The 27,936-nt window shown below is 37.7% G+C and overlaps 1 protein-coding gene across 2 annotated transcripts in view; it reads right to left on the bottom strand.

The window, feature by feature from the left end:
* The window catches only part of Fchsd2 (FCH and double SH3 domains 2), a 213,222-nt gene that overhangs the window by 124,883 nt on the left and 60,403 nt on the right, over positions 1 to 27,936 (bottom strand). For both annotated transcript variants that reach the window (XM_036187261.1, XM_036187271.1), the window contains exon 4: positions 5,829 to 5,905. In XM_036187261.1, coding sequence (XP_036043154.1) covers positions 5,829 to 5,905 — 77 coding nt within the window. The remainder of the gene's footprint in view (positions 1 to 5,828; positions 5,906 to 27,936) is intronic.

Genomic DNA, 27,936 nt, shown 5'->3' with positions numbered 1-27,936 from the left:
AACTGACATGGGAGCCAGGAATTGAACCCAGTATCACTGGAAGAGAAGCCAGTGCTTATAACCGCTAAGCCATCTCTCCAGCCCCTACAAAAAAAATGTGAGGCAGAGGCGGGTGGATCTCTGTGAATTTGAGGCCAACCCTGGCTATAGAGTGAGTTCCAGGAAAGGCGCAAAGCTACACAGAGAAACCTGTCTCGAACCGCCCCCCCCCCAAAAAAAAACCACATACACACACAAACCACAAAATACACACACACACACACACACACACACACACACACACACACACACACATTTAAACCAGGACTGATGAGGGAAATATCTAGAAAGCTGAGGAGGGAACTTTGAGGAGTACTGATAGTGAAAACATACAAAACCTACCTGCAAAGATTACAAAAAAACACCTCCAGAGATAGTATTACAAAAGTCTAGTTTTCAGTCAGTGGGGTAGTTTCACAGCATTAAAGTAATGGTACATGCATCATCAGACTGGCAAATAAAATAAAAGACCATTCAGGCATGCTAATAATAATGTATGACTCAATTAATAGAAAAGAGTAATTTTAAATATCATTTGAAGAAGTATAAATATATCAATAAAGAATTTATGGTAGACAATTTCTAACATCACCATTTTGAATATACTAAACCTTTACCCAGAATTTCCTTCTCTGAGAATTTACCCCACAGATATAGCCACACTTCCACAGTGTACAAAGATATATTTGTGAGCATAGGAGATAGAGCATTATTTATAATAGAAATTAACTACCAACAGGGATATGAATAACAGACATGAGTCATCCATACTCTGACATTAAAACAACCATTAAAAAGAATGAACACTGCTGTGAATGTCTGTTTAAAGTAGATTTTGTGCATGTGTGCAGGCATATGCACATTTGCTGGCAGAGAGACATTTATAGGAACATATGTATATAGTAACTCTAGTCCTGTTAAAAAGAACAAAGCTGTAAATATTATGGTCATGAATAAATCACATAGGGAAAAAAAGGTAAAAGAAGAGACCACGTGCCTCTTACAGCAATTGCTCCAGGGAACAGAATGTGAGTGGGTGATACCTGGGAAAGAAGAGGCTAGACTTTGTACTGTTTATACTCTTCTAAACTATTTAACTAATGATAATCATATATTACTTTGATAAGAATTTTTAAACTAAACCCAACTATAAATTAACTAAACAGGAAACTGAAATTACTAAAACCAAATAAGTTTCAAATAAATAAATAAAAATTTCATTCTCAACATATACCTCTACAAGACACTCAGACATCTAAGGCTCAGAAGAGGGGGTGGAAGACTTTTAAAAGATAAGAAGATCATGGAGTTTTCTGTGAGATTATGTCTCCTAAGAATGTCAGAAGCTACACCCATAAAGTCTCACCAACATGACTGTCTAAACATGAGCTGAACAAGGACAACACCAACAGACAAATGGATGGAGGGAAAGCCCATGACACCTCCACCCTACAAAGAATTTCAGACAACTAAGGCATGCTGAGGGTAATAAAAATAATCTTCCCCAGGGAAGGGCATACCAACTGGTTATCCAATAACAAATGATCATCCCTGAAAATAACCATAAAGTAACATTATACTTCTGAACCAGCTCTATTTATATATTTAGGAGTATATGTATGTTTATACACATACATATGTAGCAATAATTAATGAAAAAAAGCCATGAATTTAAAAGATAATGGAAGGGTATATGAAAAGGTTTGGAGAGATGTAAGGGAAGGAAAGAAATGATATAATTGTATTCCAATCCCCCTGAATAAAAGCAATTAAGTTTCTTAAATTGGCAACTGCCACTCTTACCCTCAATTCTGATCTCGCTATTGTCTTCTCCAGAAACCTTCACCATCCCCTCAAACTGCCTACATTAGATTCTGTGGGAGTAGACCTTTTGCTGCCACCAGAACTGCTGGGAGCTCAGGAGCAAGCTTAGAAGATGCTGCGGAAGGGGAAGCGGCTCTGGAAAAGGGAGGAAAGACAGTCCAGGCCCTGGGAGTAACAGTGCTGGCAGAGCCCAAAGGTGGCGCACATGCAGTAAGGTCAGATACATTCTGCATGAAAAATGTGGCAAAATCATGGAAGCCATGCAAAGGTCAAGTGTGGAAACTTTCAGTGAAGTGGCCACTGAATAGAGTGAAGATGAAGTCAGGTGAGGGAGTGACGGCTGGATGACCAGAGGCTCCATGGTGGGACTATTTCAAGAAGCAGCATCTTCCTTGCCTATAAATCGGGTAAGTCTGTTTAGAGACCTGCCAGTTACCACAAAAATTGGGTATCATATCACTAGATTAAAGGAAGAAAATAAAATAATATGAAAGACCGAGAAAAAAAAAAACCTCCTGGGAGTCACTGTATAATCCTCCCTCCCTTCCCACTTTTTTTTCAAGTCAGTCAGTAAATATTTATCAAGTGTCTTCTGTGCCAAGAACTATTTTAGATACAGAGGAAGCTGTCTATACTTTGCCTCAGAATAAATTTCACAAACCCCCAAACCAAATCAACTGTAAGTCCTCTGGCTTCACTCTTAGAAACCTCTGAAATCTCCCCCACAATCTCATTTTTACTATAATTATCATGGTTCAAATGAAGATAAATGAAGAATTATGAAGTTTTACACTTTAGGCATTTTTGTGCTACTCTACTTTACCTTGGACTATGACTGGAATTAGTCACAGGCTTTCTACTGACAATTCTTCAATGCCTCTGTTACCTTCTGAATAAAAATATAAATGCTGAGCATGATCATCAAAGCCCTTTATGATGTTTACTTATATATTCTCCACACCCATTGCCAGGTTCACCCTCCAACCTATGCATTTTACACTAGCCATCCTGAACTTTTACTGTTACCCAATACCGGTCTTTCATATGCTCCACACCTTCAAGATGTTACTTCTGCTCAGATTCCTTTCACCAAGCTGTCTGCCTGGCAAAGTCTTGCACACCCCTTAAGACTAAGTGCTATATAAGCTGAGATTTTTTCTATCATATGCACCTCTACTACTTCCCAATCTGGCAACTGTTTATAGTGGCTACTTTCTGTAAGTTCCTGAAAAACAGATACCGTATCTTTCAAGGTCTCTAATCTTAAAGTCTACTTTAACAGCTAACTTATTATATAGAATAAAATTATATTTTCCTCCCTGGGTTGTTTTAAGAATCACAAACATGAATAAAGTTCTTACAAGGTGTTGGCACTTAGTAAATATTCAGTAACTGTTGGGTTAAAACACCTCTTACAATTAGGTTTTATAAGCTTGCCTGGGAGCATAGCCATTACTCTTCTTCCTTCCTTTCTTTCTTTCTTTCTTTCTTTTTTTAAGATTTATTTATTTATTATGTATACAGCATGAATGACTGCAGACCAGAAGAGGGCACCAGATCTCATTACAGATGGTTGTGAGCCACCATGTGGTTGCTGGGAATTGAACTCAGGACTTTTGGAAGAGCAGTCAGTGCTCTCAACCTGAGCCATCTCTCCAGCCCCTATTCTTCTTTCTTTATTAACCTGACTCATGAATTTCAAACAAACTAGAATACACCTCATCCATCACTTGCAATCCTGTATCAGCAACAAAGTCTCTTCTGGAGGGCTGATTCACATCAGTAATATAGAGCCTCTTTACTAACCACTGGGCTTTATTTTACCTATTTCTTCTATTTAGAATTTGATCCTTCTAGCTCTTTCTCTTCAGCTGAATTGTTCACATACTGGTAATTTCATAGGAAAATCTCTATTTTTATTTCCTATTTAACTTTAATATTAAAATTGTAACATCTATTACTTTGTAGCTATAGAAGTTGAGGTCTGCCAATGTGAATAACTTTTGGGATTTCTTCTAATATTCCACTTTCTAGCCCCATTCTTTGGAAGGTGGCGGTTCGAGACAGGGTTTCTCTGTCTAACAGCTCTGGCTGTCTTGGAACTCACTGTACACCAGGCTGGCCTCGAACTCACAGAGATCATACTAGGATTAAAGTTGTGCTTCACCACCGCCCGGCTCTAGCCCCATTCTTTAAGAAATGCTGTGATAATGTCAGTCTTCACCGACATTTCAGTTGCATGCTTTCTGACTCAGGCTTTAAACTGGCCACTTCATACCAAGGTCTTAAATACTCAATTTTTTTTTACTACTGTTTGTTGGAATTGGTCTTAATTCCAAAAAGATGGTAAATACTGAGTTGACTTGTCTACCTCCCAAACTAAGGATATCTCTAAGCATAAAACCAATAAATATTAGTAAATTCTGATGCACTAGAATGCATCAAAGTCTACACAAATCAGAAGATACTGGAGTGCTGTGGATATTGCTCTGTGTAAATAAAGTTCTGATTGGCCAGTGGCCAGGCAGGAAGTATAGGTGGGACAAGAGAGAAGAGAATGCTGGGAAGTAGAAAGCTGGGGAGAGACACCGCCAGCCGCCTCCATGAAAAGCAACATGTAAAGACACTGGTAAGCCACAAGCCATGTGGCAAAGTATAGACTAACAAAAATGGGTTAATTTAAGACAGAAGAAGTAGATAACAAGAAGCCTGCCACAGCCATACAGTTTCTAAACAATGTAAGTTTCTGTGTGCTTTCTTGGTTGGGTCTGAGCGACTGTGGGACTGGCGGGTAAGAGAGATTTGTCCTGACTGGGCCAGGCAGGAAAACTCTAACTACACTGGAGGTTACTGAGAACTTGCTGTCACTGGCCTTCTTTAAAAGTTTCATGTTGGAACATGAACTGGTAAGCTTTTGCACACACACACACACACACACACACACACACACATATATATAATTAAGTATCATATTACATAAAAGTACTTCTCACTCATTATTAAAAACCCACAAAGATCTCAACTTTCAAAATTTAAGATTTACTTTAAACAAGTCGATGAGCATGATAGCAGTGTAATCTTGTTTCATTACTATTGCAACAATGTTCTAATATCATAGATTCATAAGAAAAAAACCTAGCCAGGTGGTGGTGGTGGTGGCAGCAGCAGCACACGCCTTTAATCCCAGCACTTGGGAGGCAGAGGCAGGCGGATCTCTGTGAGTTTGAGGCCAGCCTGGACTACAGAGCAAGTTCCAAGATAAACTTCAAAAGCTATACAGAGAAAACCTGTCTCGAAAAAAACAAAAACAACAAAAAAGAAACTCTGTCTTGAAAAAACAAAACAAAAAAAGAAAACAATCTGTTTCTCTGTCCTTTCAATTCCATATGTGTGTACTGATTAATATAATTTTTGATTAAGATGTGTTGAACTAATCTAATTCACAAAGCTATTCATATGTTATAGAATATAAATTTTAAAATAATTGTCTTAAAAACATAGGCAAAGAAAGAAGTAATACTTTTAAAAACTGGAGTGTTACATTATCTAATTGTAATAGGCCTCTGAGTAAAACCATTTAAAAAAAAAAAAAAAAAAGAAAAAGAAAGGAACTAGTCATGACTCAGTCTGTACAAAGTACATGCCATGCAAGCATGAGGACTGAGTTCAATACCCAGTACCTACATAAAAAAACTCGGTATAATGGCATGTGCTTGTTATGCCAGTGCTGGGAAGGTGGAGAAAAGATGTTCCCTAGAGCTTGCTTGCCAACCAACCTAGCCTAATTGGCAAACTCCAGGGCTCAGTAAAAGACACTGTATTAAAAAATAAGTTGATGGTATCAGAGAAATGACATCTGAGGTTGACCTCTGAAACCACACACACACACACACACACACACACACAAACACACACACACACACAGAGACAGACAGAAAGACAGAAACAGAGACAGAGAAAGTTACCTGTAATCATTCCGATCATCACTTTTTATTCCAGGCCAATCTCTCTTCAGATATTGACTAGCCAATTTCTGGATACCCTGTTAAAAACATATAAAGATGAGAAAAGTGGGACTTAAGGGATATCCATTTTATATCACCAAACTATTAACTGACCACACAGCTGGCATCTCAGGATCCCACTGTAATTTGTCTGAGGCATGGGCCACACTTCTAAATCCAGCAGCCAAACTCTTGTATACCAGAAGAGGAAAATGTATCTACTCATATATCATCCAGTGCATAGCAAGAACTAAAGCTCCTTTGGATCACAAGTTCTTCCTGAACTTGGCAATAGTTGGGTTTCACTATTTCCAGTACTATGTATTCTGAGAACTCATCTTAACTACAATCTCCAATACTTCCACTTAACATCACTTGTACTCTGGGGAACCCAACTGGTAAGTCTTCACTGGCTATATAACAGCATTTTTCTCACTTCTGTACCTTGCTTATGTTTCCATACATGAAATATCTTCCTACCATCTCACAATCACACCTGCCAAATTCTTACTTCCATTTCTTTTAAAGACTTATATTTACTAAATAAAACACTCATAAGTACAAGCAGAAAAACATGAACAATTTTAATGCACAGGTATTTCATTTCATTCTATTGAAATAATTTGTTATTCTTTATTTATGGCTTGGAATTCTACATGAATAAACTATCTTTCTGAACTATTTGGTTCTCCTGAGATACAGTTCTTAAGGGAAAAACAGGATATTTGATTGTTCAGCTCTGGCCCATTATAAACTCATATTTTACGTAATGGGTGTGTTCTAATTAATTGCAGTCACATATACGGTCTGTAGGAGGTCCTCCAAACTGGCTGCATTATCATGACGCCAACAGACTGTGACTTACTCTTTGTTTTCTTTTCCAGTTCCTGGCTGAGACCCAAAAGAGGTTAGTTTTCCATGGACTCTTGAGAAACTATTTAGAGTGCATAAGTTAGGTGTGTCCTTATCTTTTTTCTCTCTCTTTAACCACTGTCTATACCTCCATTCAGTTGCTCTGTCACATAATCATATTTATTCATAATCCTCATATCCTGTTGCTATCTCGTTTAAATTTTTTTTCGTTTAAATTTTTTTCTGTTTATTAACTATAAGTTCCATTAGGTAGGGATCATGTTTACTTATTTATTTTTATTAATAAAGTACTTTATCCACAGCTATAAGAGTGGTTAGCATTTGGTTGATACTAAAATATCCACTGACTGCATGAATAAATTTCATTCATATTACTTGGATCCTAATGTATACCAATCTTTTGTGTTTTTGTCATTATAGATTTGAAATGGTTGGATCAAAATTTCTATGGTCCTTAATTTTTACTGATGAAAAAATGGTATTACAACTGTAAGTGTTAACTACAAATAAATTCCTCAGTAAAATTAGTCAAATTTGTCTACTGTCATGACTGAGATTCTTTGTGTTCCGAAGCAACAAAAAAATTGGGGGATTTAGCTCAGTGGTAGAGTGCTTGCCTAGCAAGTGCAAGGCCCTGGGTTCGATCCTCAGCTAAAAAAAAAAAAAAAAAAGAATCCCCTGAAACTTATTTCATGCCTATTTCATATTGCACATTAATTTTTGTAAAAGTTGAACTAAGTCAAGATCCCTGAATTAAAAGACCTCACTATCTGTACAAAGAAATAAGAAGTATACAACATAAAATGCCAAGCAACATACAAGTTACTCGGGGGGGGGGGGGGGGGGAAATATAAATGCCAAATATGGAACAGATGATATGACATAGAAATTTTATGATCATGATTTGACTTTCAGCTTAATTAACTCTAAAGTGTTTGCAGAACACTTCACATAGAACACAGTCTAAGAAATGAGCCTCTGAAGAGAAGGAAAAGGACAGAAAGACAGCCCTCTTTATGCAGAAGAGATAAGCTGTTTAACAAGAACAGTTACACTTTGTCTTAATGCTGTTAAGACCTGTTAAAACCACAAAAAGGGGAAACTTCATAATATTCAGATTTTTCTTAAGGTGATATAGTTCACAGACAGTTAAATTCAGGCCAGGCATGGTGGCAAATGCCTGTAATGCCAGTACTTGGGAAACAGGTAAGAAGAATCACCACAAGTTTAAGAGTAGCCTGGTCTACACAGGCAGTTCCAGGCCAGTATCAAAATGACAAGTTAAATTTGAACTAGAATCTAAAATTCTCAAAAGTTTTATTGAAAGAAATCCTTTCAAGTAGATTTTATCTAATTCTAAAAAATTGTCACATTAATTTGTTAACTTTTTGTGCATTCTAAAACAAAAGCAGTTTCTAGAGTTCTAAACCACAAAGCTGGACTGTATTAAACTGAATGGACCTTTCATAGAGGAGTTGAGGGATTCATAAACTGGACAAACAGTGAGATCTCTAGATGAAAGACTGTATTCAAGTTAGTTCACAGAGACGGGAATCATGACTTCTATGTGCTCTATGCAGCTGTTCAAGATCTAATCTGCATAGATACTCAGAAATGCTCCATAGCCATTATCAGTAAGGACCTAAATAACATTTCATGCCTCTGAGGGCATTTTATATACTTATTAACTACTTCACTTTCTAAATTATGCTTAAAGCTGTATCAGCTACATGAATGGTCTGTTTACAAAGAAAATTATCCACACTAATTAGTTTGCTAAGGAAAATAAAGTTATAGTTGGCTATCTTTAAAAGATTTTTCTTCAATCACTCCCCTGGCCCATGGGGAGTTCCTCTCTAAAACTGGCCCACTAGGCATATATTTATTTACATTGACTTGAACACCAGATACAAAAAGTTCCTTTGACTAGCAATATAATTCACACTGAAGGAGTGACTTCCATAAAAATGTGGTACTATCAATGACATCCTATTCCAACTTTTTAAAAAGCTGTCAGTGTCTGATATAAGACTTGCTTTGTTTTACCATTCAATAACACTTGCTGTATTTCCCTAACAAGTAAAAAAATACAAAGAAAGTCACTGTTAAGTAGACATTGGGAAATGGACTGATGATTTAACCTTTGACCCATTCAAGCAGCAAGATGAGCAGGGATGTGCTCCTGGCTTCTCTCAGAGCCACTCTGCATGTAGCCATTCTTTCCACAGCATAGAATAAAGTTAAAACTTAAATATTACTAGGAGATTGGCATTAGGCGGCTTTTTTAAGTATTAGGAAACAACATTTTAAAATTTTTATTAATATTAATTTTTTCCCAACTCCATCACAGTTTCCCCTCCATCAGTTCCTCCCAGTCCCTTCCCCCAGGCTCCCCCCTTACCCATTCCTCTTTTCTTTTCAGAAAAGGGTAGACCTCCCCATGGATATCAGCCAGCCATGGCATATGCAGTGAGACTAGGCACCTCCTTTCCTATTAAGGCTGGATGAAGCAATGTGGTAGAAGAAAATGGTCCCAAAAACAGGTAATGGAGTCAGAGACACCCCAGCTCCCTCTGTTATGGTTCTACAAGAAGACAAAGCTACACAACTGTAATATATGTGCGGAGGGCCTAGTCAGTCTTATGCAAGCCCTTTGGTTAGTGGTTCAGTTTCTGGGAGTCCCTAAGAGCCCAGATTAGTTGATTCTGAGGGTTTTCTTTTGGTGTTCTTGGCTCCTCTGGTTCCCCCTCTTCCACAGGATTCCCTGAGGTATGCCTAATGTTTGGTTGTGGGTCTCTGCATCTGTTTCCATCAATTTCTAGGTGAAGCCTCTCTCATGACAACTGTGCTAGGCAATGACCTTTGAGCATAGCAGAAGATCATTAAAATTCATTTCACTAATTTTTTTCCCCAGTCATGTTTGATTCCATCCAAGGTCTCTGGGTTGTTTAGCCTCTGGTCTTGGCCTTCTAGGCAGTGTCAAAAGTAGGTCTTAAGCTGGACCCAAAGAATGGATAAAGGAAATGTGGTAAATTTATATAATGGAGTACTACTCATCTGTTAAAAACAATGAAATCATGAAATTTGCTGGCAAATGGATGAACTAGAAAAGATCATCCTGAGTGGGGTAACCCAGACCCAGAAAGACAAACATGGTATATACTCATTCATAAGTGAATATTAGCTGTAAAGTGAAAGGATAACCATACTACAATCCACAGACCCAAAGACGTTACATAACAAGGAAGACTCAAGGGGGGACACATGAATCTCACTGTGAAGGGGAAATAGACTAGACATCACAGGTGGAGGGGTCTGGATAGGGGGTAGGCATGAGAAGAGGAGGGATCAGGTGTGGGGGAGGATGGAGGGAGGGAGTACTGGGAAAGACATTCTTTGAATGCTATGCCTTCATATCACAAAATCCCCAGTTTTACAGAAATGATTTTTTAAAAGTAAGTACATCGCATAAGCTGGATGGAAGGTGTGATGACAGCTTTTACCATACTCGCACATCATTTTAATAGTAATAATGAACTTTATCCCTCTCTTTTAAATTTATTTACTTTTGTGAGTGCTAGGAACTGAACCCAGATCCTCTGTTAGAGCAGCAAATGTTCTTAACTACTAAGCCATCTCTCTAGCCCACAATTCTTTTTTCAATGTTTTGTTTTTAAAAGCACTGTCTCACTGTGTAGCCCTGGAAAGCCTATAACTCTCTGTGGACCAGGCTGAGCTCAAACATACAGAGATTAGCCTGCCTCTGCCAGAGTGCTGGGATTAAAGCACTCTACCACAACAGCAACCCTAATCCATCACAACAGCAACCCTAATCCCACTCTTCTTAAGAAAAGGTTTGAAATGCTTGTTGTTGTTTTTTTAAAGACAATAACAATTGAATTTAAGTACATTACTAAAATAGGCATAAGTTCACCAGTAAGTATAAAGAATTAAGAGGCAAAAAAAATCTATAACTCTTTAAAACAATATTTTTACAAACCAATTCAAATGATTTTGGAGATTAATATCTCTACTAGAAATTATACAACAAAAGATAAAAGGGAAAACATACACACACACTACCCTATTTGATCAAGTTTTTGCTCAATAGTTATATTTTTATAATTCTGCAATGTGTTATACAGATACCAGAATTAAACAAATATACAGAACACAGATGATAAAAGGCATGTTGCCTGATGTTAGAAAGAGAAAGTTACAATAAACAAAAGGGGACTATGGAATAAGTAACTTAGGGAGATAAATTAGAGTACAGGGGATCTAAATCAAAATTACATAGATAGATGTACATATGTGAGTAGTAAAAAGCATGTTTCCTAGCTCTGTCCACAGAAAAGTTCTAGAAGCAATGACAGCAAAGCAGTAACTATATGTTCAGTGCCAAGATCTTGGTTTCCAATACATTTTTCCAAGAATCAGGGTTCCTTACAAAAAGGCTGACTTCTAGAGCTAGGGTAGGAAATATACCAGGTGCTCCTGAACCATCTTTTAGTACCATAAGGCAAGGGGACGGGACACACACATACCAGAGGAGACATGTCAACAGGGTCCAGGAGTCAACAAGCTTCCCTTTGGCCAAGAATGCAGAATTTGGGGCTAGAGAGATGGTTCAGTGGTTAAGAGCACTGATTGGTCTTCCAGAGGACCTAGGTTTGATTCCCAGCACCAACATAGCATATATATATATAAAATGAAACATTAACAGACCAATAAAGAGACCAAGAACTAACTGTAATGTTGATAGACGCAAAGGATATAGGGGGAAAATTTGGTGTTATCTAAGTGTGTAAAGTCTTTATTTGTGGTAATGCACTAATGTTGATTGTGAGAAATGTATCATATCAATGTTAACATATAATACAGAAATCTGGGGAAGATACCTGTATTACCTTTGTATTTTTTCTAGTAAATTCAAAATTGCTCTAAAAGAAATAGCTTTGGAGCATTATAGGATTTCTGGATTTTCCACATCAAAGACTTGCTCCTTTGGGTTTTTTGTTTGTCTGTTTTAATGTTCTTTTCAACCAGTGAAACAATTATAGAATGCTATTAGAGAGTATTTGTCTTCAGTTTATATGTATGGACATGTACAGATTTACTGGTACCAAGTTAAAACCCAAACTGAATGCAATATAGTTCTAATATTTTTAGAAAGTTTAAGATAGCTCAATGGGTTCGATAGGATTTTTGCCTTATTCTTTTCTTTCCAGTTTTTAAGATAGGGTCCCATGCTGGTTTGAATGAGAATGGCCCCACAGGCTGGTCCCCAGTTAGTGGACTGTTTAGGAAGGATTAGGGGTGTGGCCTTGCTGGAGGAGGCACACGTCACTGAGGGTAGGCTAACACTTTCAAAAGCCCATGCTAGGCCCAATTTCTTCCTCCCTCCCCCTCCCCCTCCCTCTCCCTGCAACTTACAGATCAGATGTGAGTTTCAAACTACAGCTCTGGCATCACATCTGCCTGCCTATAGCTTTGCTCCCTGCCATGATGATCACGGCCTAACCCTCTGTTCTGGAACTGTAAGCAAGCCCTCAATTATAATGTTACTTTCATACACTGTCATGGTGTCTCTTCACAGCAACAGAACAGTAACTAAGACAGGTCCCATGTAGCCCAGGCTGGCCTCAAATTCACCAGAGCTAATGATGGCCTTGAACTCCTCCCGCCTCCACATGTTGGGATTATACGCATATGCTATCATGCCCAGTTTTTATGTGGTCTAGGACCCAGTTTATTATAACATTACAAAAACTAGGATTAGTACTTGTTTAGAATGCTTGAGGTCCTAGGTTCTAACCTTAGCATCAGGAAAAAAAATTAATTGGAAAAACACAAACTATAACTTCAAAACTTTTAGAATAAAATGTCCAAAATTTTAGCTTTTTCAGAATATTAAAAGTCAGCAAACATCCTCAAAACAGTATCATTTAAAATGTCTCCTAAATTTAACATCCTATTTTCAGGGTAAACAGTAACAGGTAACTATTTAAAAGGCCCCGTCATAAGGTTTTTATTGAGGGAGAAATGATTTGGTCTCTGTTGTTTTCAAGCAATAAAAAGTGTTACACTAGTCAGCATGACTGAGCTACCCACTGATGTCAAAGACAGCTGTAAAAGCAGTTCCTTCTTGAAAGCAGAAGCTGGAATGTATTAATCAGCAAGCAAATGGTATCTCGTGTGCTTCACCACAGCCATTTGGGAACATCAGGAGAAGTAACTCAAATGTGTCTGAACAGTTAAAGCAGCAGAGAGCCATTCTTTTTCCTCTTCCTTATTGGATGGACACATACACACTAATCACTGGAGCTAATATCTGAGAGTTTACTCATTTTGAGATGTTCACACTTCTTTGTGAACTTTTATAAACATCATCTAATGTAGCAAACAGAAGTTTTTAAAAGTTAATTAATTTACATAAGATCACCCAGCTAGTTAATATATGCTCAAATCCAGGTCATTTTACAAAGTTTATAATACTTCCAGACTACTCAATTCAATCAGATAAAAATCACACATGCTATTTCAAATCACTATACATTTTGATTGACAGCTGTAAATGAGTTCTTTAAAGAACAGAACAATAAAAAACTGGCATAGTTCACAATCTTTGCTCAGTAAATAATTAATGAGCTAATTCATTCCTCACTTTGGTGAACAACTATAAAATTAGTAGTGTAGGCCAGGTGGCAGTAGCGCACATCTTTTTTTTTTGTTTGTTTGTTTTTCCTGACAAGGTTTCTCTGTGTAGCTTTGTGCCTTTCCTGGAACTCACTCTGTAGCCCAGGCTGGCCTCAAACTCACAGAGATCCTCCTGCCTCTGCCTCCCACATGCTGGGATTAAAGGTGTGCACCACCGCCCAGCACAAATCTTTTTTTTTTTTTTCTTTCCAAGACAGGGTTTCTCTGTGAAGTTTTGAGCCTTTCCTGGAACTCACTTTGTAGACCAGGCTGGCCTCAAACTCATAGAGATCTGCCTGCTTCTGCCTCCTGAGTGGGTGGTGCACACCTTTAATCCCATCACTTGGGAGGCAGAGCCAGGTGTATCTCTCTGAGTTGGAGGCCAGTCTGGTCTACAGAGCAAGATCCAGGACAGGCACCAAAGCTACATGGAGAAACCCTGCCCCCCCCCCAAAAAAAGTAGCCTTTATTTTTCAGAGCAAAGAAATTGAACAGGAAGTACAAGGTTCCCACTCAGCTGTTCATACCAATTTTTTTAAAAAGATTTATTTATTTATTATGTATACAGAAGAGGGCGTCAGATCTCATTACAGATGGTTGTGAGCCACCATGTGGTTGCTGGGAACTGAACTCAGGACCTCTGGGAGAGCAATTGGTGCTCTTAACTCTGAGCCATCTCTCCAGCTCACCAGTTTTTATTAAAATTTTTCTTTAGTATGATGCATTTGTTACAATTAATGAAATACTAGCACATTGTTAACTAAAGCTTATGGCTTGCATTACTATTTACTATCTAAGAAATACCACTTTACTAGTTTTGATAGATGGACAACATCATGTGTCTACCACTACTTCGTTGGTTTCACTACTCTGAAATCTTCTGGTGCCTCCACTCCTGCCTCGTCCCCATAATCACTTCCAATCTCTGACCTTTACTATCTATGTAGTTTTGCCTTATCAGCATGTATTTGTAATCACATAGCATACAGGGTTTTTTTTTTCCTATTAGGATCCTTCACTTGATAATATGATTACATAATTCCTCCATGTCTTTCAGTGGCTTAACTGCTCACTGTCTGATTTACCTCAGTTTCCTTATCCATTCACCTATGGAAGGATGTCTAAGCTGTTTATAAATTTTGGAAATTATAAACAAAAAGGGTATAAACATTCATTGCAAGATTTTTGAGTGAATATATGTTTTCATCACATTTGGCTTAAATGTAAAGGCTCATAACTGCTGATCATATAACAAAGTTTTGTTTCCAAAGTGGCAGTGCCATCTTGTATTCCTACTGGCAACAAAGCACCCCTATCTCTCCATACCCTAGGCAGTATTTGGCATTCTCACAATTTGGGAATGTAACTGTCTCATTAGTAATTTCCTAGTGACACAATGCTGAAGCATCTTTGCTTGCTCATTTGCCATCTTTAAATTTTTTTTTTAGCAGAGGTGTTTGTTCCAGTCTTTTGCCCACTTTTAAGATGGGATGTGCCTTAGTTAGGGTTACTATTGCTTTGATGTAACACCCTGACTAAAGACAACTTGGAGGAAAAGGTTTATTTCATTCACAGTTCCACATCACAGTTCATCATCAAAAAAAGTGTGAGGACAAGAACTCAAGCAGGGCAGGAACCTGGAGACAGAAGCTGATGCAGAGGCCATGGAGGAGTACTACTGACTGGCTGGATCCTCATGGCTTGCTCAGTCTGCTTTCTTACAGAACCCAGCACCACCAGCCAACAATGGCACCACCCACAATGAGCTGGGCCCTCCTCCATCAGTCACTAATTAAGAAAATGCTCTATAGACCTGCTTATAGCACATTCTTGTTTTTTTTTCCTCCATTTTTTTATTTATTATATTTGTGTTTTAATTTTACACATCAGCCATGGGTTCCCCTGTCTTCCCCACTCCCGCCCCCACCTCCCCCCCAGCCCCTCCCCTCCATTCCCATCTCCTCTAGAGTCAAGACTCCCCTGGGGATTCAATTCAACCTGGTGGATTCAGTACAAGCAGATCCAGTCCCCTCCTTCCAGGCTGAGCAAAGTGTCCCTGTGTAAGCCCAAGGTTCCAAACAGCCAGCTCACATTCTTATAGAGTTATATACTCAACTGAGGCTACCTTCTCCCAGATGACTATAACTTGTGTCAAGGTGGCATAAAACTAGCCAGCACAGGATACTTTATTATTATTATTATTATTATTATTATTATTATTATTATTATTCAGTTTTAATAGTTCTTCTCATATTACTAATATAATTTTCTTGCAAATATTTTCTCCCAGTTATGTGTTTTTTCTTTTAACAATGTCACTTGCATAGCAGCTATCACTTAATGTCTATTTTTAACACTGAGTTCTTATTAACTAGTGAAGGAGTCTTTAGGACCCCAAAATCACATTGATCTAAGATAACGAAAATGCTTATGAAACAGAAACACTTTAGTGTTACTTGTTTTAAAGAAAAACCACTTATCATATAACTACTGCAAATAGAAATGAAAATGTCAGGGGCATTTTATTAGTAAATAAAAAATTTTAAAGACCCTTTAAAAAAGTTCATTTTTCCTACAAAATTTTAAACTGCATTTACATAAGGGTTAAAGCTGAATTTTAAAAACATCTTTTAAGAAAAACCAGCCCATGGTAGCACATGCCTATAGATCCTAGAACTTGGAGGCAGAAGCAAGTGGATCTCTGTGAGTTCAAGATTAGCTTAATCCACATAATGAGTTCCAGGACAGCCATGGTTAGCAGAGATCCTGTCTCAAAAAACAAAATAAAATAAACATGAATAACTACTTTAAATCTCAGCACTCAAGAAGCAGAGGCAAGTGAATCTCTGAGGCAAGCCTAGTCTAAATATCGCGTTTCAGGCCAGCCAGGGATATATACATAGTGAGACCCTGCCTGGGAGTAGAGGGAGACATTAAAACTGTCAAGTAGAATATCTAATTGGATTTTATTGGTAAAAATGTAAATATTACTAATCTTTTTTTGTTTGTTTGTTTTGAGACAGGGTTTCTCTATGTAACCACTCTGGCTGTCCTGGAACTAGCTCTATAGACCAGGCTGGTCTTGAACTTATTGAGATCCACTTGTCTGTGAGTGCTAAGATTAAAGGCGTGTACCACCAGCAGCAGCCTTTTGTGTGTGTGTGTGTGTGTGTGTGTGTGTGTTTAAAATATTACTCATCCTTAAAGAAGCAATTTCTAACTGTTTAAATTTACAACATACAAACAAACGACTCACAAAAATACTTTATTAATATTAAAAGCAAGTGTCAAAGTCTGAGCTTATACTAACAAGGATCAAAGTTCCTAGTTTTACAGAAACATCTCAAGTTAGAAACCACATCAATAAAACATAATATCTCAAAACTCAAGAGTAAAAAGAGAAAGTCACCAAAGCATCAACCTTTTTGAAAGTATAGCTTTTCATTGTTTTTCAACTTTGATAAATGAATCACAAAACATTACACATTTTATTTATGGACAATCAAGTAAATTCTGACAAACTAGGTAGTAGTGAACAACAAATGAAAGTCACTCTTTTTTTAAGTTGTACTTGCTCCATCACCAGCCCTTTGTAGCTTTAAAAAGATTATTCTTCTTATTTATTTGATGTGGAAGTACACCACAGTGCAGATATGGAGGTGAAATGACACCTTTCAGAGTTGGTTCTCTCCTCCTGTCATGTGGGTCCCAGGGACCAAACTCACGTTCTCAAGCTTAGTGGCAAATCCCTTACCCCCTGAGTCATCTTACCTGACCAGCCCTTGGATTTTAGAGACAGTGTGGAGGGAGACATTAAAACTGTCAAACTTAAGATCCTCCTGCTGCTAGAGCCCCAGTGCTCTAGCACCACAGTGCCCAGCTACAAATGAAAATGTTCTGGGTACAAAGTACCACCAGAAATTTTAAAGCAAAATGTACAAGGACACTCCATATGTACCTGAAGTAAATGTTACTTGTTGATTAGTCTATTGCAGTAGGAATAAGACGCTGACAATTTAACAAAGTTGACAAGTAATTCCCCTGAGTAGCTATTATTGAGAATCTCTGACACACTGGTGAAAAGCAAAGACACACATACATGAGTTGAACTTTAAGTTCATCTACTTGTCTTTGATCTTGCATTTCCTTATCTCAAAAATAAAAATAGTAATAGACCAACTTCAATCCTGCTGAGATACTTAAATGTGGAATATTCCTTTACACTGAGTGAATATATGTCACTGTGATTGGTTTAATAAAGGATAAGGCTAGGGGAGAACCAAAGAGAGAATGCTGAGAAGAAGGGTACAGTCAGAGGAGTTGCAGGCAAACACAGAGAGAAATAAGATGGGCATGCCAAACTGAAAAAAGGTGCCAAGCCACATGGCATAGATAATAAGAAATATGGGTTAATTTAAATGTAAGAGTTACCCAGAAACAAGCCTGAGCTATTGGTCAAGTATTTATAATTAGTATTAAGTCTCTGTGTGATTACTTGGAAGCAGCTTGAGGGACAGAAACTTTTGACTACAATTAAATGAGTTGTGGTGAGGAAGGGAGGCACAAAAGCAAAGCAAGGCAGGCTTGTATGTGCTCAGTTTGAGGTCAGTCCGGTCTGCATGATGAATGCTGAAATCATACACAAACAAGTAACTGAGCAAGTTGCATTTATATACTCAGGGTTACATATTGCAACAATTAAAGAAATAAAGGCCATGAATTTGAGAGAAAGCAAGGAATCGAGTAAATAGGAAAGGTTGGAGGCAAGAAAAGGAAGAAGAAAAATGATATTCTAATTTCAAAAGAATAAAGTATTGTAAAAAGATACTTGTACAGAAAACTCCACACATTTTAAATGCTGTCTTAGTCACTGTTCTATTGCTGTGAAGAGATACCACAACCAAAACACGCTTATAAAAGAAAACATTTAATTGGCGGTTTGCTTAAAGTTTCAGAGGCTTACTCCATTATCACCATGGTGAGAAGCACAGCAGCACTCAGGCAAACATGATACTAGAGAAGTAGCTCAGAGTTCTATATCCTGATCCACTGACACACACACACACAGAGAGAGAGAGAGAGAGAGAGAGAGAGAGAGACAGACAGACAGACAGACAGACAGACAGACTCTGGGCCTGGTATAGACTTTTGAAGCCTCAAAGCCCACCCCCAGTGACACACTTCCTCCAACAAGGCCACACCTCCTAATCCTTGTAATCCTTTCAAACAGTTCCACTCCCTGGTGATGAAGCATTCAAATATATAAGCCTGTGGTGGGGGGGCATTCTTATTCAAACTACCACAATGGTGAAATTCAAAATACAGCTCATATTACCATGCCTGACTTCCCTCTTCCTTCCTTCCTTCCTTCCTTCCTTCCTTCCTTCCTTCCTTCCTTCCTTTCCTTTTCTTTTCTTTTCTTTTCTTTTCTTTTTTTGAGGGGTGAGGTCAGGGGCTCAAGATAGGGCTTTTCTGCTAGCCCTGGCTATCCTAGAACTCACTCAGTAGACCAAGTTAGCCTTAAACTCAGAGATCTGACTGCCTAGGCCTCCTGAGTGCTGAGATTAAAGGTGTGTGCCACTACTTTCCTGCCATGCCTGAATTTTTAATGAGTTCTGCATATCAAACTTATGTCTTTACAATTTCATGGTAAACATTTTCCAGCCCATGAGTATGGCATGTAATAATTATACATGACTTAATCAAAGTTACACTGTGTATTTTATAACTTTTCATGCATAGCTGTCTTATTTTGCCAATTAGATTTTACATTCCATACATGAGTTCTCATTTCCTTCTACAAAAGCTAACATACTTTTATACACCAAACAGAGAATGACAGTTGTCTAGACTAGCACAGTATTTAACAATTGTATTCAATTCTTCACCAAATTCTACACTGAAGAGTAGGAAACATAATTTATTCTATTTTAATGCAAAATAGCCATTCCAAAATAGACATTACTCTAACAAAGATTCACCAAATCATGTTTTTCACACAGATCTGCTAAATTAAAAATATGCTTCCCAACTGACATATATACAATACAACCTACCACTAACAAATTCTAAGAAACTTCAGAATTTAACTAGTTGAACTCCCTTAGACCAAAAAAACTAACACTTAAACATGATCCTTCATTAAGCAAAAGACAATGCCTATGTACAGTATGCCACAAGTCCTACTTTTTTTTTTTTTTTTTTTTTTTTGTGGAGCTGAGGACCGAACCCAGGGCCTTGTGCTTGCTAGGCAAGGGCTCTACCACTGAGCTAAACCCCAACCCTCACAATTCCTACTTTAGTGTTCCTTTTCCAGTGTATATATATTTGGCTTGATTTCTCTACTGACCAGGCAGCATATGTAATTTCTACCAAGTAATGTTAATTTACCAAATCCCCAAAGCACTTCCTTAATTCTTTCCATCATTACGTAAGTTTCCATAAGAAATTCAGAAACATGCTCAGCATGTTTTGTGCATATCCATAATCCCAATACTTGGAGACTAGAGCAGGAGGATTTCAAAGTCAAGGCCAGCCTGGACTACAAAGCTACTTGAAGGGTACTCTGAGCTACAAAGTGAGACCCTGTATCAAAAACTAAAGGCCAAGAGTATACCTTAGTGGTGGAGGACTTGCCTACCATGTGCAAGATAACCATTTCAAGTCCAACATAGACTACACAGTGAGTTCCAGAAAGGAGAAGAGAGAGAAGAGGAGAGGAAGACAGACAGACAGACAGATAGACAGACTGACTGACTGGCATCATTATCTTCACATTATAATTAGGGTGATAACCAACTTACTAAAGTCAGTATTCTCTCTGCTCTTTGTGTTTGCTTGAGCATGCATTATTAGAACTGCTTTCAATATGAATTTTTATGTCCTCAGTTATAATTTTAAACTGTTAAGTTGCAATGAAACTTAATTTATTAGAAAATATCATCTATAAAACTATTTTACTTGGTCACAAGAAAACAGTGGTACATCACAATATATAAAAGCAATCCACAGCATAGGTGCCACGAAAACTTATCCATATATATAATCACCTTTGTACACATTCAACAAGTATGAGCACCCTATATTAGAGACCACTGATTAAGGTTACAGAGTTTACTCTCAAAGTTGGTATGTATACTAAATGTGAACCTGGGCCATTAACTTGATCTCAGCTTTAATTTCATTATCTACAAAATAAGGTTAATACTTTTCAGTTGGCAAAAGGATAAACTATGGAATATGCAGACAGTAAACTATCTGCCATGAGAAAGAAACCATGTAACGAGTCATTAAATGATATAGAAGATCAGTAATTGTAAAATGAATAAACAAAATAACCTGCAATGACTACATTTTATATAATTCCAATTATACGACATTCTGGAAAAGGAGAAACTATGGTAACAATAAAATGATCAATAGTTGAAGAGATGGGGGAGTAGAGAAGGACAAACAGCACAGAGTATTTTAAGGGAAGCAAAAGTATTATTATGATACTATATATTGTCAGTCACTACAATGTAATGTGCATATCATTAGATATTTATCAAAATCCACAGGATGTACAATACCAAGAGTAAACCCTAGTGTATCAAACACTGAACAGTTACGATGTGACAGATTCACCAGGTAGCAAATGTACCACTTAGGGACAGGATGTAATAGGAGAGATCACTGTACATGTGAGACAAGGGATATATGAGAACTCTTCTGTACATCCTGTTCAATTTGACTATGATCCTAAAAGTACTCTAAAATTTAAGTCTACTAAAAAAAAAATAAAACGGAGCTGGAAAGACAGCTCAGTGGCTAAAAACTCTTGCTGCTCTGCCCAAGGACCAGAGTTCATCTGGTGGCCCACAATGGACTGTGACTCCAGATTTGCGAGACGACACATCCTCTCCTTGAGGAGGCCTCCTTGAATATTCACACACATGTGACATTAAGTAAAAACAAAAATAAATCTTTAAAAAGAATACTGATATATCTTAAAAAGCTGTTTGATTCTCACGTCAAATAATGAATATAAAGTACCTAAAGTACATTCTGCTAAAGGTATTTGATAATGTCTCAGCAGTATTCAATCTCTCACTTATTTAATAGATATTTAATAAAGCTGAGAAATTATTACTATCATGAGCAGACAAAATTTTGGTAAACTGTTTTTAAAGGAGTTTATTAATTCATCATTTACTTATTTCAAAATGAGGCTTGTCATATATGATTACAGAATCTATCAATTACAAGTTGATGTTAACAATAAATTCAATTCAGTGGTTATTATGTACAAGAAATATGAGAGTTTGTCACATATACTAAAAAAAAAAAAAAAAAATGAATGGGAGCCTGGGGAGATGGTATTGTCTGTAAAGTGCCTATCACATAAGAATGAGAACTTGCACTCACATAGATCCCTAGCATCCACATAAAAGCAGGCATGGTGGTACACATCTATAACCCCAGCACTGGGAAGGGAAGATACTGAACAGGCAGATCGGTGGACCGCATCACCAGTCTGGTCAGTCAGTGAGTCCCAGGGTCAATGAGGGACTCTGCATCAAGAAATAAGATGGAGAACACTAGAGAAGCACCCAACATCAACCTCTGGCCTTCATGTTCATGCATATATATTGCATACATAGGTGCACACACACAAAAGTAAATCAAAGTAAACTCAATTTGCATGTATATATTTATCACAGGCTGAATGTAGATGAGTAACAGAAACTTCTTACTAGCAATATGTGCTCTAGTAAGGAAAAACCTCCTAAATTCATGTACGAATTTTACCAAGGAAAATTAACTCGTTACCATTTCAGGGCCTTAGATGTTTCTTCTTTCTTTCCTTACGTAGGTGTTTAAGTTCCTCACATAAGTGCAGTAGGCTGCTGTTAGAAAACATTAGCCAACACTTGAAATTTATAGAAGGAAGAACATAAATCATTTTCAAAGTTTCTTTTAAAATTATCATATCCCTAGTTACTATTCATGAGGATAATTTCACAAACACAGTTACAAAACTAAGGCAGAGGAACATAGCTAAATATAGCTATGCCAGTGGAAGAAAAGGAAATTTCTCTTGCCTTAAAATGAAGAAATTAGGTTCAATGGAAATGTTTCCTAAATAACAATTTCATAATATTTTAACCAAATTGTTCATTACTGAGAAGTAACACTTGGGAGAACCAGATAATAGTGTACAAAGGCTGAGTTCATTTGATTCAGACAGGTGGTTAGTCTAGAGCTCTGGGTTAGCAGTTCCAACCCACCCACAATAGCTCTAAAGACGATTATGCAAATGCCAGCGACAGGGTATTTTCCCAGGAACAGGAGAAGGGTTCTTAGTAGAAGCTGCAATTGTTCAGCAGTCATGTGGAAAAACAAGCAGAGTTGTGTTGGGGCTTTTTTTTTTCTCCCTCCCTAATTGCTGGAGGCAGAGTGTTTTCATTAAGGGCACTACTTCAGTATGTATGAGATATATAAACACTTACACATACACACGTGTGTATTTATTTGATGTACATTTCTCAAAATCCAGGAACAGTTTATCCCATTCTCATCGCCAAGGTGCCCTGGATGAACACTCTCCCTCTAATCAATGTCCATTTCATCTGCTAGATACCTGCTCCACTGCCACTAAGAAACAGGAATTTAGAAGCCCTTGAGCACTTGCACTTTTGTTTTACTTTTAAAACATTCTTTATATATGTGAAATATTTTCTTTCTCATCAGGGACACAATCAATGTAACACATGAAACCCATAAATACAACACTGACAAGTGAACGCTATTGCTTAATAGCATGCTATTAACATTTCGGGGGGTATTTCTTGATGTAAAGTCATCAGGGTCTTCAGTTTCTAAATGGGGCAGCCCACTTCTGCCATCTGATTAAAAGTCTCTCTAGAATGAAATGGGCTGGGTGTGGTAGCACATGCCTTTAACTTCTGGGAAGACAGAGATAGGTAGGTCTCTGTGAGTTGAAGGCCAGCCTAATCTACAAAGAGAGCTCTAGGCCAGCCAGACCTACATAGTGAGATCCTTTCTTTCTTTCTTTCTTTCTTCTTCTTGGTTTATCAAGACAGAGTTCCTCTGTGTAGCCCTGGCTGTCCTGGAATTCACTCTAGACCAGGCTGGCCTCAAACTCAGAGATCCTCCGGCTTCTGCCTCCTGAGTGCTGGGATTAAAGGTGTATGCCGCTACCACCAACTTAGACCCTCTAAAAAAATATTAATATTCTTTCACATTTTCTTACAGTGTGACTTGTGGATTCTACAATATTCAAAAACAATGTATATGCATTTTCTCCCTCTTGACCTACTCAATCTTCCCCTCTCTCGTCTGTATTAAACAGGGACACTGCTTATTTTGGTTAAACTCCTAAAATGCAATTCCCTTCATTACTGTGATAAAACTCGAAGGTTTCCAGAACTCTTATGCTGCAAAATATCACAAAGTTCTGCTATAAATGTACTTAAAGATTTTACTCAAATGCTTACAAGCAAAAAGTATGATATTTGTCAAACATACCATCTTAAATATATATATTTAAAGTATATAATATATAAATACATTACTTTAAGACAAGACTTAAAAATTGAGTACATATATCCCACTATTAATGGAACAGATTAAGAGCTCTTTCCAAAATGATTTGGTTCCAGCTTTAAAATGATTGTTCCTTATGGGAACAAAAAAATTTAATTATGTCTCTTATTGCATGACAGTGTGTTTAATATGTCATTCATGCATTCATTTGTTGGTTCTAAATTCAAACAGATTCATGAGTCACAATAACAGCTTAAAAAGAGCACACACCCTGGTAAGAAAAGTATCTGGTTTAAGACAGAAAGAAAGGAAGATTTTTGGTATATTCTAACATAGGTATGCAGTATAAAGGCAAGTGTAATACATTCTATTTCTTGTTTAAAAATTTAAAAGACCATAGCACATGTAAGCAAAGATGCAGAAAAACCTGAAGCCTTATCCATTGCTGCTGAAAATGCAAAATGGTGGAACCACTTCGAAAGTCAGTTAGGAAGATCCTGAAAATACCAACAATTAAAGTTACCAGATGGTCCAATCCTAGCTATATCCCCAAGAAAACTAAAAGCTTATGTCCACTTAAAAACCTGTACATGATGGGCCAGTACAATGTCTCAGTGGGTAAAGGTACTGGCTATCAAGCCTATCAAACTGAGTTTGATATCCAGGACTCATTTGGTAGACGGAAGGAACTAACTCCTGCAAGTTCTGACTTCCAGACATGGCACAAACAAGTAAGTGTATCAAAAAACAAACTTACTGGACATGGTGGCACATGCCTTTAATCCAGAACTCAGGAGGCAAAGGATAGAATATCTCTGTGAGTTCAAGGCCTACCTACATCATGAGTTTACATAATGAGCTCCAGGAGAACTAGAACTATGTAGAGACCCTGTCTCCAAAACAAAAACAAACAAAAACTTGTACATGAAAGTGCAGCACTGATTCAGGGCTGTAATCCCAGCACTCAAGAGATGAAGGCAGAAGGATCAGAAGTTCAAGGGTAGCCTGGTGTGCATAGTGAAACCCTGTCTCAAAAAGAAATTAGTCAACTAATTAAAACATTAAAATGCTTTTCAGTCTCATTTATGACATAAAGAATGAAAATTAAAAGCAAATAAGGTGCTATTTCATAAATACCAGATAAGTAAATGTTGAATCTGACAATAGTTAAATGTGTTGACTGTTGCAGAATATTTGTTTACACTGTGTGAAGATGTGTCATTGTGACTGGTTTAATAAAGAGCTGAGTGGCCAATAGCTAGGCAGGATTTCCAGGGAAAGAGAGAACTCTGGGAAGAAGAGAGGCAGCAAGATGCCAAGGAGACACTGAAGAATTCAGACATTTGATACAGAGTAGAGGTAACTGAGCTACATGGAAGAACATAATTAATAGAAACAGGTTAATTTAAGTTGTAAGAGCTAGTTGGGATAAACCTAAGCAAAGGCCAAGCTTTCATAATTAATAAGTCATTATTTGTTGGCAAGTGGCCCAAGGAAAGTCCAACTACAGTTGACAATCTGGTAACTTTCATACATTCCCAGTAGACTATGAATTGCTACAACTATTAGGTCTCAAATCTGGGACAAATGGCTAACTGAGGTGCCTATTTAACACATCAAAGCAAAGCTGGTTTCCAGGTTCTCCAAGCATCTTTCAGTCTCTACATGTTAGAAGGTATGACTGGCATACCCTACACCCACCCCCAAACCCCCACCCCACACTAAACCTCTCCAGCCCAAGGACTGGGCTGCTCTTCCCCGGTTACCGTACACTATAATCCAGCTATTTTGGTCACCACTCCCCTCTCCCATCTCCTCAAATGGCCTGGCTCATGATCATGTTCATTCTGGTCTCTCCCAGATGTCCCTGCCTCTGACTATGCTCTCTCTTTTATCTACAATAACCTTCTCCTCCACCACACCTAGGAGCAGTCATGTCCTTCCTTTTTTTCTTTTTTTTTTCCGTTCAACAACTACTCTGAGAAATTCTCTACTACAGGTGAAAACATGTTTAATCCTGTGACTCAGGACATCAAGAAACTCATATACATGTGCACCATATACATACAAATCAATGATAAGAGCAGTACTTTTTATAAAAAGCCAAATAAATGGAAAAACAATTGTCTACCAAGAGTAGAAAGATTATAATGTATATTTATCACTTATAAAACTATAATGCAATAAAAACAAATTACAATGATATAATATAGGTTGAATTTTATGAATATAAATTAATAAATCTAAAAGAAAACATTTAATGTTATTTTATTTATGTAAAGTTTAAAAATAGAAATAAAGAAAGAAAATTCCTTAAGGATGTACACTGGTTGAAGAAAAGCATTGTTGGACTTGTTTGTTTGTTTTATTAAATTTTAATATTTTGCCTATTTTAGTACCATTTTTAAAGGTTTACTTATTTTTTAATGTGGCATTTTACTGGTTTTTTAAATTATATTTGTATTCTAATTTTACGTATCAGCCATGGGTTCCCCTGTCCTCCCTCCTCCCGCCCCCAGCCCCACCTTCCCTCCAGCCCCTCCCCTCTGCTCCCATCTCCTCCAGGGCAAAGACTCCCCTGGGGATTCAATTCAACCTGGTGGATTCAGTACAGGCAGGTCCGGTCCCCTCCTTCCAGGCTGAGCAAAGTGTCTCTGCATAAGCTCAAGGTTCCAAACAGCTAGCTCATGCACTAAGGACAGGTCTGGGTCCCACTGCCTGGGTGCCTCCCAAACAGTTCAAGTTATTCAATTGTCTCACTTATCCAGAGGGCCTGATCCAGTTGGGGGCTCCACAGCTTTTGGTTCATAATTCATGTGTTTCTATTAGTTTGGCTATTTGTCCTTGTGCTTTATCCAATCTTGGTCTCAACAATTCACACTCTTACAGTCCCTCCTCTTTCTCGACAATTGGATTCCTGGAGCTCCACCTGGGGCCTGGCTGAGGATCTCTGCATCCACTTCCATCAGTTTTTGGATGAGAGTTCTAGCACGACAGTTAGGATGTTTGGCCATCTGATCACCAGACTAGGTCAGATCAGGCTTTCTCTCCACCAATGCCAGCAGTCTACAGAGGATGTATCATTGTGGATTTCTGGGGACCTTTCTAGCACTTTGCTTCTTCCTGTTCTCATGTGGTCTTCATTTATCATGGTCTGTTATTCCTTGTTCTCCCTTTCTGTTCTTGATCCAACTGGGATCTCCTGCTCCCCTAAGCTCTCTTTCCCTCAAACCTTGCCCTTCATTACTCCCCACTCATGCCCAGGTTGTTCATGTAGATCTCATCTATTTCTCTGTCAATGGGCGATCCCTGTGTCTTTCTTAGGGTCCTATTTTTTAGGTAGCCTCCCTGGAGTTGTGTAGCAGTCTAGTCATCTTTGTTTTACATCTAGTATCCTACTGTGAGTGAGTACATACCATATTTGTCTTTCTGAGTCTGGGTTACCTCACTCAGGATGATTTTTTTCTAGATCCACCCATTTGCCTGCAAACCTCATGATGTCATTGTATTTCTCTGCTGAGTAGTACTCCATTGTGTATATGTACCATATTTTCTTTATCCATTCTTCAGTTGAAGGGCATCTAGATTGTTTCCATGTTCTGGCTATTACAAACAATGCTAATATGAACATAGCTGAGCAAATGCCCTTGTGGTATGATTGAGCATTCCCAAAATTAAGACTTTTTTTTACATAGACAATAGATAAGGATTTGCATGGTGATTATCTATTCAATGTACATTTTCATTAATGGCATTTTATTTATTTCTCTGACTTTTCATAATTAAAATATTTATCTCAAAAACTGGACCATCAAAATTATTCAAGGTTAGATGGAGTTTATTAAGGTGTCTATATACATTTTATACTGTTATGCTAAATTAGAGGAGCTCAAATTCTATTTTCCACTTTCCCATAGTGCTATATGATTGTAGGTATTTACTAAACTTT

This window comes from Onychomys torridus, chromosome 1 (assembly GCF_903995425.1).
Source record: "Onychomys torridus chromosome 1, mOncTor1.1, whole genome shotgun sequence".
In the NCBI taxonomy this organism is placed as follows: Eukaryota; Metazoa; Chordata; class Mammalia; order Rodentia; family Cricetidae; genus Onychomys; species Onychomys torridus.
The sequence above is the reverse complement of the archived record's forward strand: the minus strand, read 5'-3'. Positions and strand labels throughout refer to the sequence as shown.